The 12519-nt window shown below is 40.4% G+C and overlaps 1 protein-coding gene across 10 annotated transcripts in view; it reads right to left on the reverse strand.

The window, feature by feature from the left end:
• Positions 1-12286, reverse strand: part of CLEC16A (C-type lectin domain containing 16A) — a 109725-nt gene extending 97439 nt beyond the window's left edge. For all 10 annotated transcript variants that reach the window (XR_013939716.1, XR_013939717.1, XR_013939718.1 and 7 more), the window contains exons 1-6: positions 12099-12286; positions 5330-5458; positions 3924-4057; positions 3009-3157; positions 2233-2338; positions 267-390 (exon numbers count right to left, since the gene is read on the reverse strand). Coding sequence is in view for 5 of the 10 variants with exons in the window: in XM_080556938.1 (XP_080413064.1) it covers positions 267-390; positions 2233-2338; positions 3009-3157; positions 3924-4057; positions 5330-5458; positions 12099-12178 (722 nt within the window). In the remaining 5 variants the exon portion in view is untranslated. The remainder of the gene's footprint in view (positions 1-266; positions 391-2232; positions 2339-3008; positions 3158-3923; positions 4058-5329; positions 5459-12098) is intronic.
• Positions 12287-12519: the final 233 nt, after the last annotated feature.

Here is a 12519-nt window from a genome sequence, read left to right on the forward strand (position 1 = left end):
CAGAATTAAAATAAAAATGAAGAAAAAGCACGTTGCCAAACAATACTTTACTTGTACAGGTATTAGCACAGACAGGGCACACAGCACTAACCAATATTAATCCAGAGCATCACTAAAATAACTTTGTGAGAATGAAAAGCTTGGATTGTCTGCAAAGAAACACATTCAGAAACTAACTTTGCTGGACTACTACAGACAAAGTAAGGAGAGCATCGATGTCCGGGAAAAGCATTTTTATTCAATACCCGACATTTATAAAAGCTTACTCTTCATCAGTCTGCACACAGTTATCCAGTTCTATCACATGGCTTCCAATAAACCAGACAAGGTTGGAGAAATAAGGGACAGCAGTTTTATCTCTAATGTAATGCAGCATAGGTTGGTTGTCCACTGAGAAGAAATTGTAAAAGAGAAAAATCAGTTTCCATTCTTTTTTTGTTTTTAAGAAACAGAAAGCATCTTCTGGATTTTGATTACATGCCAGTTTTTCACACGAGTTATTACCTGATATGATCTAATGCATGAAATGGACATCTACAAAAGCATCAAATCAATTCTTAATTGGCTTGAATGAGCCTCATATCAAGATATATTTACATGTCTGAAGATAAACAAATCAAGTAGAATTCAGAAAGGTGTTTTTTTTTTTTTTAGCACATTCTTTATTAAAAAGACAACTAAAAAGAAAAACAAAGCAGTAATGCTGAAAGTCAGGCTAGTTAGACTTACATGACACTGCATTAAGGAACACAGGAATCATCAGTGAAGGAAGGGCAAAAGAAACAGACAACAGTTAACAGGATTAGGAACTAGGAGAGTGACATCCTCCAGAAGGGTTTAAACAGCTAAAGCACAAAGCATCTAAACTAAGAGATACAGGGTAGGTGTTAGATCAGAACATATGCAAATGTATAGCCAGAGAACTATGAAACCTCAACATCTGAGCTGTGTTTTTCAACTTTAATTTTTACATCACTACAACATTCAACCAGAATTCTAAGCAAGTGTATTTTTACCATAAAAATATTTAGTCATGGAAATACGCACAAACAGGTTAACAAAGCCTGCACTTCACTCTGTGAGCACACATTTGGGTTTACAGCTGGTTTAAGCAGGAAACAAGTACCAAGTGCTCATTTCTCAATGTACAAAAGAAAAATTGTCCCTAGTGGTCAACACTACAAAGAACCAAACTACTATGGAGGCTATCCAGGTTATCAGCAAAATAAACTGTTCATGGCTTTAAAAAAGATCCTAGACTTTTTGATGAAGCCTGGCAAACTGTTATTGATAGAGAGTTGTGTATATTCAAAATTTAGTTGTATTAAATATGGATTAAAAGATATTAAATACTACACTGAATATATTTCATACTGCATACTAACTTCTGAAGTAGAGATTATGAATACACACCAATTTTTCCCCACTGAAATCACTGTGGTATTCTCAGCCCATTACAGAATTTATGAACCCAGACAAAGATGTAGTGGGAAGTGACTTCTGGAAGTTGTCTAGTCCAAACCCATTCTCAAAGCAAGGCTAACTTCAAAGTTTAATCAGGAACTAAAAGTCCTTGCTGAGTTTTGAAGATCTCAAACATTACAGACTACTCAACTTCTCACAAAAAAACTGTTGTAATGCTTATCTATTCTCTCCATGATTTTTTTTCCTTATGTCCTACTGGATCGTCCAATACTGTAATTTGCTACTGCAGCCTCCCAGCCTTAACCGGGAACCTCTGTAAATAGCCTAGGTCTGTCTTTATACTAGAGTGGCTGCAGCATCTAGGAATTTTACAATCATATTCTAATGCATTTCAACTCTAGAAGGAAGTGATGTAACCAGTAAGGTTACTGTTTCATATATTATAAAACTCAAGTTCATAAGAAAATACTTGATATTCTTCAAGCACTTCCCCCTCCCCTTTTTTTAAAATACAGCCCTATTCTGACCTCTGTTGGAATGGAAGCTAAAGTTTCTTGTGCATGCTTGATACTACTTCATTATGTTTCTTAAACCAGTTTCATCTGTGAGGAGATAGAACTATTTACAAGTACACACAGCAGGCTTAGGATTCTGCCTCATAAAAAACAAACTATGTACCTGAAGCATGTCAACCTGCAATGTTTTCAATCTCATAACACAAAGAAAACCCCCGTATGCTTAAAGAACTTAAGCTAAAATGAAACAAGCTTTTTGTACACATGCCTTTTCTTAATATAGAAACCATACCTTTGTAGACATTTAAAGTTATAGTCCTAACAGCAATCCTGACCATGCTTTCTGGGTGGTTAAAAAATTTAATAGCTTCTGTGTACAAAGCGAAGTCATTAGTGTGCTGCAACGAGAGGAAAGAAAGCATTATGAATTAATTAACCATAACATGTACAGAATATTTGTTAGAAAATATTATTCATACAGAATTCTATGTATTCACCAAATATCTTTACTTAAGAAACTGAAATGATTTCACAATGCACAATCAGTTGTATTTGTATCTCTGAATTAAAATGAACTGCTTTAAGCATCAAGAGGTTTCCATGTTAACTCTGCACATAGTCAGAGCGTTACTGCCCTCTTCTGGCAAAAAGTGACATGAATAGAGGAAAAGCCTATTTCCACTTCGGCCTTTGATTAATCAGCCTTTCTCAGAGTTCGGCTAAGCCTCTTAGAAACGAGTGATGCAACAGAAAAGATCCTGTTCATAAAAGCACAGAAAACAAGGTATAAGCAAGTTGAATTCTCAATGAAGCAGACTTCAGAATTGCTGAAGCAGTCCAATATACTGCTAACTTTGAGATTTTATGAACCACCTTCTTTGTTATGCTTCCACAGAGATTCTCACACTTTAATTATCAATCATTGACACTACCATTATAAAAATAAACTCAGGACAAACAAGTCATGCTCAGACAAGAGACTAAACAGAATATGTGCCAAATTGCTGCCAACTTTTGATTAAAGTCCTCTCATCCTTATACTGTAATTCCTTTTTTTCCCCCACTTACCTCATTGTAAAAGAAATGTACAGTATGGTTGTTGAGCTTCAGGGAAAGAGTTTTCAAAAACGATATGTAATATGCCATGATCTCTTCATCAGAAAAGTCAAATTTGTGGACAATAATAGAATTTACATAGTTATTAGAAAGCAAGTAGTCTGAAAAACAAGAGACATCACACAGATTAATAAAAAATCATTATGCTAACTATCTGCATTTAAAGTACCAGCCGGGAACAAACTAATTGATGCTTCAAAACATCAATTTTTATCTAAATAATTCAAGTGATGGCTGCATGCAGTAATGAGCGAATTACTGTTCCCTACGGATATCTTTGCTCCACAAGACCTTGAGTCAACTGAGAAGGGATATATACTTTCTCAATTTAGTAGTAAAGAACACTTATAACAACATAAACAGTAGCATACATACAGAGTTCTCTCTTTTCCTCCCGAAGTCACATCCTTGCAAAGGCTGTCACACCGCTTTCTCTACTTTATAGTCATGGAGTACTTTTAACCAATTATTAATTATTTTTCCTCTTTGTATTTCTGAACTGAATGCCAGTCCCAATGATATCAGAACAGTTCCAGTACACATTAGAAGACAGAGCATAAGCTGCATAAATAACCTGCAGCAGCAAGGCAAACTTCAGACCACAACTAATTTGATGGAAAAACCCCTGAAATACGTAAACTTTTTCAATAGTAACCAACATGTACTGCTGCACTACTGAAAACTTACACTAAAAATACATCTTAAGAGTCAAATTACAACATCTGAGTTTGTGTTCAATTAAAAAGACTATTAGTAATACATAGAGATGGTTATTCTGTGAGGGGTCATTAGGACTAAATTGCATTAAAGTGAATTCAATCAATTTTTTCTCACTTAATCCTAAACAGTTTTAAAATGTGTCCTTACACAGTGATGTTTCATGACTGATGTTCTCAAAAAGGATGTTCAGAGTCTGCAGCAGCTGTACACACACATAACGGCCAGACTTTTGACGCAAGATGTTCAAGAAGAAAACAAACATATTCTTCTCCAAGAAAAAGCTAAAATTAAGTAAAGAGGTGTCATTAAGTCACTTGTTGTATTTAACGAGAACATGATTTTACTAGGATCAGGGTTGATTCTAGGCATATCGGACAAAGAGCATGTTTTACATTTATGCAGAATTACTGCGCAAAGTCTTCTGTGTAAGATGGGTATCATCAAAAACCTTAAGAACTAGGGCACTTACACACAAACTATGCAGTAAAAGTATGTCAAAATGTAAGTTGGATATACTTCAAAAACAAAAACACAAAATCTTAGCTTTCCTGCCTTGCTATCAGTTTTGAAGGAGAGAGTTTTTCTAAATGAGAATGTTTTGTTTAATACTCACTTGCATCAGACAAGGAGCAAAAAGAGAAGGCAGCAAACCAGAATCAGGCATTTCATGGTTTATTGTTCAGTTTAAAAAAGAAATGAACGCCTGAAGCACTCTTAAACTAGAAATGCATGCAATTTAAAAGAGAAAAGTATGGACTCTTTCCTTTCAGGACATCACAAGTACAAATCTATGTTTTAGTTGTTGCTGTTTTTTGCATTAACTATAGAAAAAACTGCTCACCCCTAAAATTCTCCCAAGGAGAGAAGGCAGTGAGGAATGTAATTAAGTTTCAGTATAGATATGAATAATCAGAACAGTTTTCTTAGTTCACATCATAACCCAATCACGTTAAAATCTTGTAAAACTAACCACTCCCTAAGTAAGCATACCAAACACCTTAGCTTTCCTTATCTCAATCACAAATTGCCTTCATAAAAGACTGTCTTGAAACAAGCAGCCAAGCAATGAGCATTAATAGTGTCAGATTTGCAATTATGAACATTCATTTTGAAGTTATTTTTCTATCATTCTATTTTACAAGGATTAAAATGATATCTAAACAAAAATTCTACGTATCATAGCTAGATTGAGATATCCATTTAGAGTGCCATATGAATTAGAATGAACAAAGGAATGTCACGATATTAACAGGTGTACTAAGTAAGTGTGGCTCTAAAATAGTTTAGATTTTTGTGTTTGTCAAAAGATTTGAGAATCAAGCAAATGCAGTATATAAAAATAGCTCTGATATTGGAACACTTTCGTTAACACAAGTAAATTCTCTATTTCATAAGACGAGAATATGACCCTGTTTAGTTCTCCACTACAGGACATTGGCATTTCATGAATGTTAGTAGAAAACTGTCTTAGAAGAGTTAGCCGTTTAAAACCAGGTCTCTGCAACTCTCATTGTTCTTCAGATCCAGAGGTGAAGCTGCTGAGGAGTACTTACTCGAATACTGAGCTGTCATTCTGATCTCCCCATATAAGGATCTCTGTTATGGAACGAATAGTCTCTACCAGTAGGTTGCGGTTGTGATCTGTTACTGTTGTATTTTTAGTCAAAACATGATACATGTACCTAAAGCAGAAAAAATTACAATTAATTACGCTACCCTGCCACTTCCATGTCCACCATACCATGGCTCTCTTTACTCAATAACTTAATGTAGATATGCACATACACACACATGATTTCTAATCATTACACAATTTTAAAATCCCAAAATTTCCTTTTAATGCCAATGCAGAGTGAAAATAAATTTTAAATAGAATGTGACAAACACAATTAACCCCAAACTAGCCAAGTGAGTTACAAATGCTTATGCATATGTTAACACAGGAAGAAACATCAGGAAACACCTGTCCCATGGTGCTTCTTATGGTAACAGTGAATTTCTTAGGAACTACCTGACAGTTAAAGGTGTGAAGAGCAAGAAAAAACAAACAAACAAACAAAAAACAGATAAGCATATAGTAGCCAATGTGGAAAAGCAATTCTGAAAAGAGGCTCATGCAGATCTAACAAGAAAATAGCCTTTCTGTTGTCTGCAGTGACACCTTACAGACCCCTGGGAGGGAATTTGATGGTCAATAATCAGGACTGCCAAACACTATTCATTCATCTTGGCCAAGTTTAATCAATACTCTGACCATTCAAGCATGGAAATACTAAATGGAAAGGTGGCAAATTCCACCTTACAGGGCAAGACTTTAATGCTCTCTAGTGAAGTTTAAAAAAAGTACACAGAACAACAGGTGCCAGGAAGCTACATAAAATTTGTAAACCTTGTATTACACCTCAGAATTTTGCTTAGTCAAGGAAGCATATTTTCCTATTTTTCTTCTTTCTTCAAAATAAGTTACACTAAAGGTTACCTCCTTTTGTCCTAAAGAAGGGGATGAGAATTTTATTAAAACATAAGAACTGCTCCTTTCCTCACCCTGTTTTTTGCTTTTAAATAATAACAAAGAAAAAGGATGGATGGAAGAAAGGCAGACAGTTAGCAAAGTAATGAAATAAAAACCTAAATTATTACATATATATACACATACTACATATATTAAAAATGTAAACTACTATATTAGAGAAATTTCCTGTCATTTTATAACTGCAAGAGTTTAGCTTACTAAGTGTAGATCATGTACTACTATACTGCCATCTACTGAAATCCAGGAGAAACACCTGAGCATTCAGGATTATCTGGGAAATATACCCCAAGTGTTCAGGAAGGAGGATAGGCTTTTTATACTTTCAACCTTCCCATGAAAACTGGATTTTATCAGAACTCCTAGGATCTATTTCTGGGAAAGCGACCCGCAGATCCTGGCTCTGGGGCAGCCTACCATTACTGTTTTGGACTCTACAAAGGCTGCTCAGTGATTCAGGTTGATGTTTTAAGAATCTTCCTAGTATGATGCACTAATTTAGAAGCCCAAGAAGACGATTTTTAAGCAACACACCCAAAGACCTCAAGCAGCTACTAAGATAAAAATGCTGGTTTTGCCCAGCTACTGCATGGTTCCGGGAAACACTGTGTACTTCTAGAACAACATTTCTAAGTATCTGGTTTGCATTACGTTTCAGAAATCTAGGTCAAAACCAGACTTGGAATTGCAGTTTAAAACCAATGTTTCCCATCAGTTTTATCTACACTAACAATCTGAGTAACTGTACAAGGCAAAGGCATTTTACCTGAACGCACTATCAGGCTGTTCCAACTACTTATCAGGCTTACGAAAACAAAACAAGATGGTAAACAGTGCCAGAATCTCTTTCATGCTTAAAATCAAGAAAGTAAAGTTTGATCATATTTCCAGTTTTCTTAAAATTTGCATGTGCTGGGGAATCTTCAACCAGTGACTGAGCTGCCGCTCCGTTGGCCAGAGCTTCACGTGACTTGTTCCCAGCCAGGCAGGAACCAGAAGCGATTGCAGAAAAGTTTATTGTGCTTTCACGGTAAAATGCTTGCTGATCTTGCTGCCACCTAATGATCGAGTAAGGCTGTTAACGTGTTGAGTACTATACAAGGACACCAAGAGATGAACAAACAGCTCGTGACAGTTCACTTTCTGCAGTCTTGATGCTCCCTTCCCTCCCTGCACAGTCAGTGATGTGCTAAAGCCTACACTGCATTAAGGTTACCCTGCCAGGCAGCGGAGGAAGGAGGAAGAGAAAAGGAAGATATGGCAGGAGGGGGAAAGAGAGAAATTCTCTTTACGCTACTTTTCCTCTCACAAATCAATACTTGCTTTGCAAATCCAGAACTGAATCTGGTCACATTGAAACCATTCAGGGAAATGTTGATCCACAGCTCTCCCACAGCCACAACACGTGCTGTACCACAGCATGAGCCACTGAGCAGCAACCCAAACAGCCCCTGCAAATCCCCCACAATTAATCTGAGGATCACAGCTTCAGGTTCCTTCTGCAGGGACTGGCAGTGTGCTGGGCCGCAGCAAAGGTGGCAGCCTAAGCCTGACCACCCTTGAGAATTGCCGAGGCTCTCCAGCAGAGCACGCAGTAGTCAGGCCTTGCGAACCCTCCCCATTACTGCACTGTACCTGTCATCAGGACAGGGAACCACAACACGGAGCACAAATGAAGTCGCTGCTCTGAGCATGCATCAGTTAGGGGAACAGCAGATGGCTGAAGCCAATAAATCAGGACAGCTCATTCTACAGCAATTTGTATAAAAAAAAATATTGTTCTTGAAACAATGTAGTTTTCAAATACGACACTACACCTGCTTTAGCCTCTTTATTTGAAGTCAAACATTCATAGATGTGAGCATTTTTTTTTATATATTTCTCATTAATAAGTTACATTACTGAAACTTGGAAAACTTGGGAATCACTCCAACAGCAGAACTGTGAACAATTAAAAAATGGGAAGATTTGTGTGCCATGGCCTAACCTCAGGTGTCTACCAAATGTAGAGCATCACAGACACTTCTGAAAAGCAAGAAATATTTGGTTAATTTGGGCTTAATGTATTCCTGGCAATTTCCTTGATATCACTGAAGATTCCCTTGATTTGCTAACATGCTGACACACATAAAGAAAACACATGCTTCACTTTCAAGCTAGTCTTTTATCCATTTACTTGAAAACGAATGAGAAAGTATAAATTCGTTCCTCTTACAAGACACGTAACATACTGTAACATGAGAATATAAAGTCTCACATAAACTTGGTATTTTTTATATTCTCATAAAGTCTGTCTTTACACACTGATTTCAAATAAATTGTTTGTGCTCCAAAATGCTAGGCCCTCATAGAAGAGAAGATCGTCACCTCTGTCACGCTATACATCTGAAGGCCTTGGGCTCAACCAAAAATAATTTCTAATAAAATAACATGCAGGAAGCTTCAGAGCACCATGATACCACTGCCATGGGTAAGGGACTTTGCCAGCAGTTTAACAGGACAGACAAGATTCTGAATGTTTTTCTGTTAAGAAAACACGCTCAAGCTACAACATACTACAACAGTTCATGAGTACACAAAGTGGTATTAATGACTTTTCTGTTTACTGCTTACAAAAATGCATTAAAACCTAAGAGCTTAGGAAGTCAAGCACTCAAATGGACAAACCCCAGATTTAACCATAAGGCATTTGCTTCTTCGTGCTGCCTTTAACTATGTAATTAGTTGTTGTTCTCAAAGAGGAAACAATGCAGAGCATGGACTTCAGGAAATGAATCAACTGTGAAACAAGTCTTAAGCCATACCTGTTTATAGACACTGCATGTGACCAAGTCATGAGAAATGTTTAGCACACACCTCTCACGTAAAAAAATAAATAAAAATAGTGTGCAATCAGGATACAATTAAAATACCAAGCACAGAAGCAACAAGGAGAAATGCACCGGAAGGTAACAACAGGACTCTGTAGAATACCTCTTACAGACTCAGAGATGGGAAAAGATGTTGTGTCTAGAAACAAAGATACTAAGCCTAAACCCTGGAGCCTTTCACTCCAGCTGGAAAACCCAGGCTAAGTTCAGCTGAACACTTCAGAGACGGTTGAGTTTAAGATATTACTACTTAAATACTGGACTAAATGGCATAGATCCTCTTCATCCACTCCAACATAAAGTCAACGTCTGTAGACAGGTGGGCAAAGAGGAGGCAGTTGCTTCTCAAGTAGGTTTGACTGCACATCTACCAAGATCAGACTATCCTCAGTTGAGGAGTATGAAAGACTTCGTTATTTTAACTGCAGGTCACAGCTCTGAAAGCAAGGAGCTGCAGAAGAGGAGTACAGTGACTATCAAAGGCAGCAGCTGGGGATTACTGTAAGGAGCCCTGACCTACACAAGGGCTATACAAAGGGGAAAAAGAGGGCTCACTTTAAACTGCTGGATGCCACCCCTAAGAAGTAGATTCAGGCAATCTCATACCAAGGTAAGCATTTTAGACTGTTTGCACAAGCAGGCACTAACACTGGTGCTGTTTCCAGAATACTAACACTTCCTCCTTATACATTACCACAATTCCCACAATTACTACCCAAACGGCACAAAAGTGGCAAGTTCTCTGAAAAATAATAGTCAGAAGCACTCAGGCAGGGCACAGTAACATTTCATAGCCTCTCTAGGCTCAGTTCAGCAAGGTATTAGAAAACTGGATCATACTGCAACTATTTCTGCTAGACAAGAAGGCCATACCAAAAGCCCCCACACAAACAGCTTCCCAATCTGCCTTTAGCCAAGCTGGTCTGTGGCACGCCTGCAGACCAGCAAACTGAACTGACCAGCAGAATTGCAGAAGCAAGTCTCAAACTGTATTAAAACTGATAGAAAAGGTAGTTCCAGATTGAACATTTGCTGACAAAAAGCAGTAATTCTCTCAGTAGTACTAAACAGATGTTTTATTTTTGTTTGTTTTTTACAATTTAAACTAAATTTATGCATGTTAAAGATGAAAGTATTCCCCTAGGGACAGCCCAGGTTAACTCCGCTCTTGTAACCTAGCATGATACACTTTCTATAGGCTAAGCTAATTTTTAATAGCAAGGTCGGTATGTTCTACTCAACTCTCTCACAAATAACATGTTTCTGACAGAGTTAAAAAGAGAGCTCACGAGCAAGTGATCTCATCAAGACTGACTTTCATGCCCCTGACATGAAGGTTCTTTGCTCTCTTTCCTCTGTTGTTTTACGTACTCTGCCTGCTACCTTCGAGAAGCCCCAGATTTCACTTACTACTAGGCAGCTACCTCTGCTGTTGACATTTGGCTAGAAGCTGAAATTCATACAAACTAACTAAATTAACACTTGTAACGTACACAGTCTGAACAGGTCGAAGGTACTGGCTGCCCTCTCCTTTACATACTATTTCAGATCTCATAATTAAAGAAACCATACACAATAAACCCACCCCAATCTAGTATTTTAGTAGAGAACTACATACTTCAGCTCTCAGGTAAGAAGTCAAGCACAACATTTACAAGCCTAACTCTCCTTTGCTGCCAATCAAACAGGACACTGCTTGTCCTACCCTCTGTGGCTACAAAAGAACATTTGATCACATTTTTCTTGCTTGAAAGACTAATATCCCTCTCATTAAACTCCTCCTAAATGTAAACTCAGTTTCTTCCCACTTCATCATGCAACAGCACCCTTGCTCTATCTGCAAGCATAACACCAAAACTAGATCTAGATCACACTAGAACTCCACAAGCACTGAATAGTACAGAGTAACCACCCCTTGTACGTTAATTAGAACACTCCTGTGTTTATGTGTGAGCACGGCTTTTCCTCACAATGCCAGTCACTGACTTCTCCGTATGACCTACCGTGCCTTCAACATTACTTCCTGCGGTGCTACTGCCTCATCAGCTACACTGCCTTGTATTTATGGACTTCATTTCCCTGTCTCTGCTAGAGTCCTGCACTGCAGTTTAGTCTTGCTGGTTTTGCACAAATCTCCAGTTTATAGATAAGGACCAGAATCCATACGTCAACTTGATAAAGTAATAGTGAGATCCAAATCCTGTGTAAGTGTATCCTGCTCTTTAGTGTCAGAGCCCATTCAAATCGCCTTGTACTCTGACTAATCATCGAAAACTACCAGCTACACATTTCTCAAAGAGCTCTGCATTCGCTGCAATTTCATTTAGAAAAAGCTTCCCCTCTCAATGCTCATCTTCCCTCGCTCAGTAGAACGAGAAGCTGTTACAGCAGACCTCATTATTCTCCCAGGACCGGACCCCTCAGAACAGATCGGTGACTTGGAAACTGCTTCATCCCTTGCCGCCCTTCCACCCCTCCAGCGGCAGAGCCAGAAAACGCTCTCCCACCCGTTCTGCAGTCAGCAGTAACGCCAGGATACCGGGCTCCAGAGACCAGCGTTACCATGCCCCAGCCCAACAGCTTCACAGCTGCCAGCAGCTCGCTCCCCAAGCCCCACAGCACCAGGCCAGGCCCCGGCCCCCCGCAGGCCGACGGCTGTCTCAGGAAGCACCACAGATTTCTCGCTTATTGCTCCTGTCACTCCGCAGAAGGAGACCGTGGCGTTAGCAGGACCGAAGCCACACACGTCGCGGCCACGATCCCGACCTCCCAGCACGGTACCGCGCCTGCCCTGAGGGGATCTGGGGGCGAAGACGGACAGGCCCGCTGCCGGCTCCTGAGGAAAGCAGACCGGCCGCCTCCCGCCCCGCCGCCCCTCACAACTGGGGGGCACCCCCGGCCCTCCCGGCCCCCCGCTCTCACTTGAGGTGGTCCAAGGAGTGGATGCTGCGGGCAGCCTTCCCGTGCCCGCCGCCCACCCAGCTGCGGGAGCGGCCGAACATGGCGGCTGCGGCGGCGGCCCCTAGGGCTCCATGGCGCGGCGGGCACGGGGGGCGGGTGCCGCGGGGCCCCCGGCGCACGGCACGGCGGGCAGGGCGCACGCGCGGCCGGGGCACGCCGGGAAGCGAGGCCTCGCCCCCGGGGCCCGGCGGCGCAGCGGGGACTTCAACTCCCAGCAGGCAGCGCGGCGCGCCGAGGGCTGCCCCTTCGCCATTACGCGAGAGGGGCTTGGCGCTGGTGCTCCCTCACGGCGGGCGGGCCGCGAGGGACGGGGGAAAGCCTGCCCAGGCACCGGGTGGCACGGGAAGTGAGATGGGGCTGGAGGGGCCGGCAGTGCCGTGCC

Source organism: Anser brachyrhynchus (genome assembly GCF_964034855.1).
Source record: "Anser brachyrhynchus genome assembly, chromosome: 15".
In the NCBI taxonomy this organism is placed as follows: domain Eukaryota; kingdom Metazoa; phylum Chordata; class Aves; order Anseriformes; family Anatidae; genus Anser; species Anser brachyrhynchus.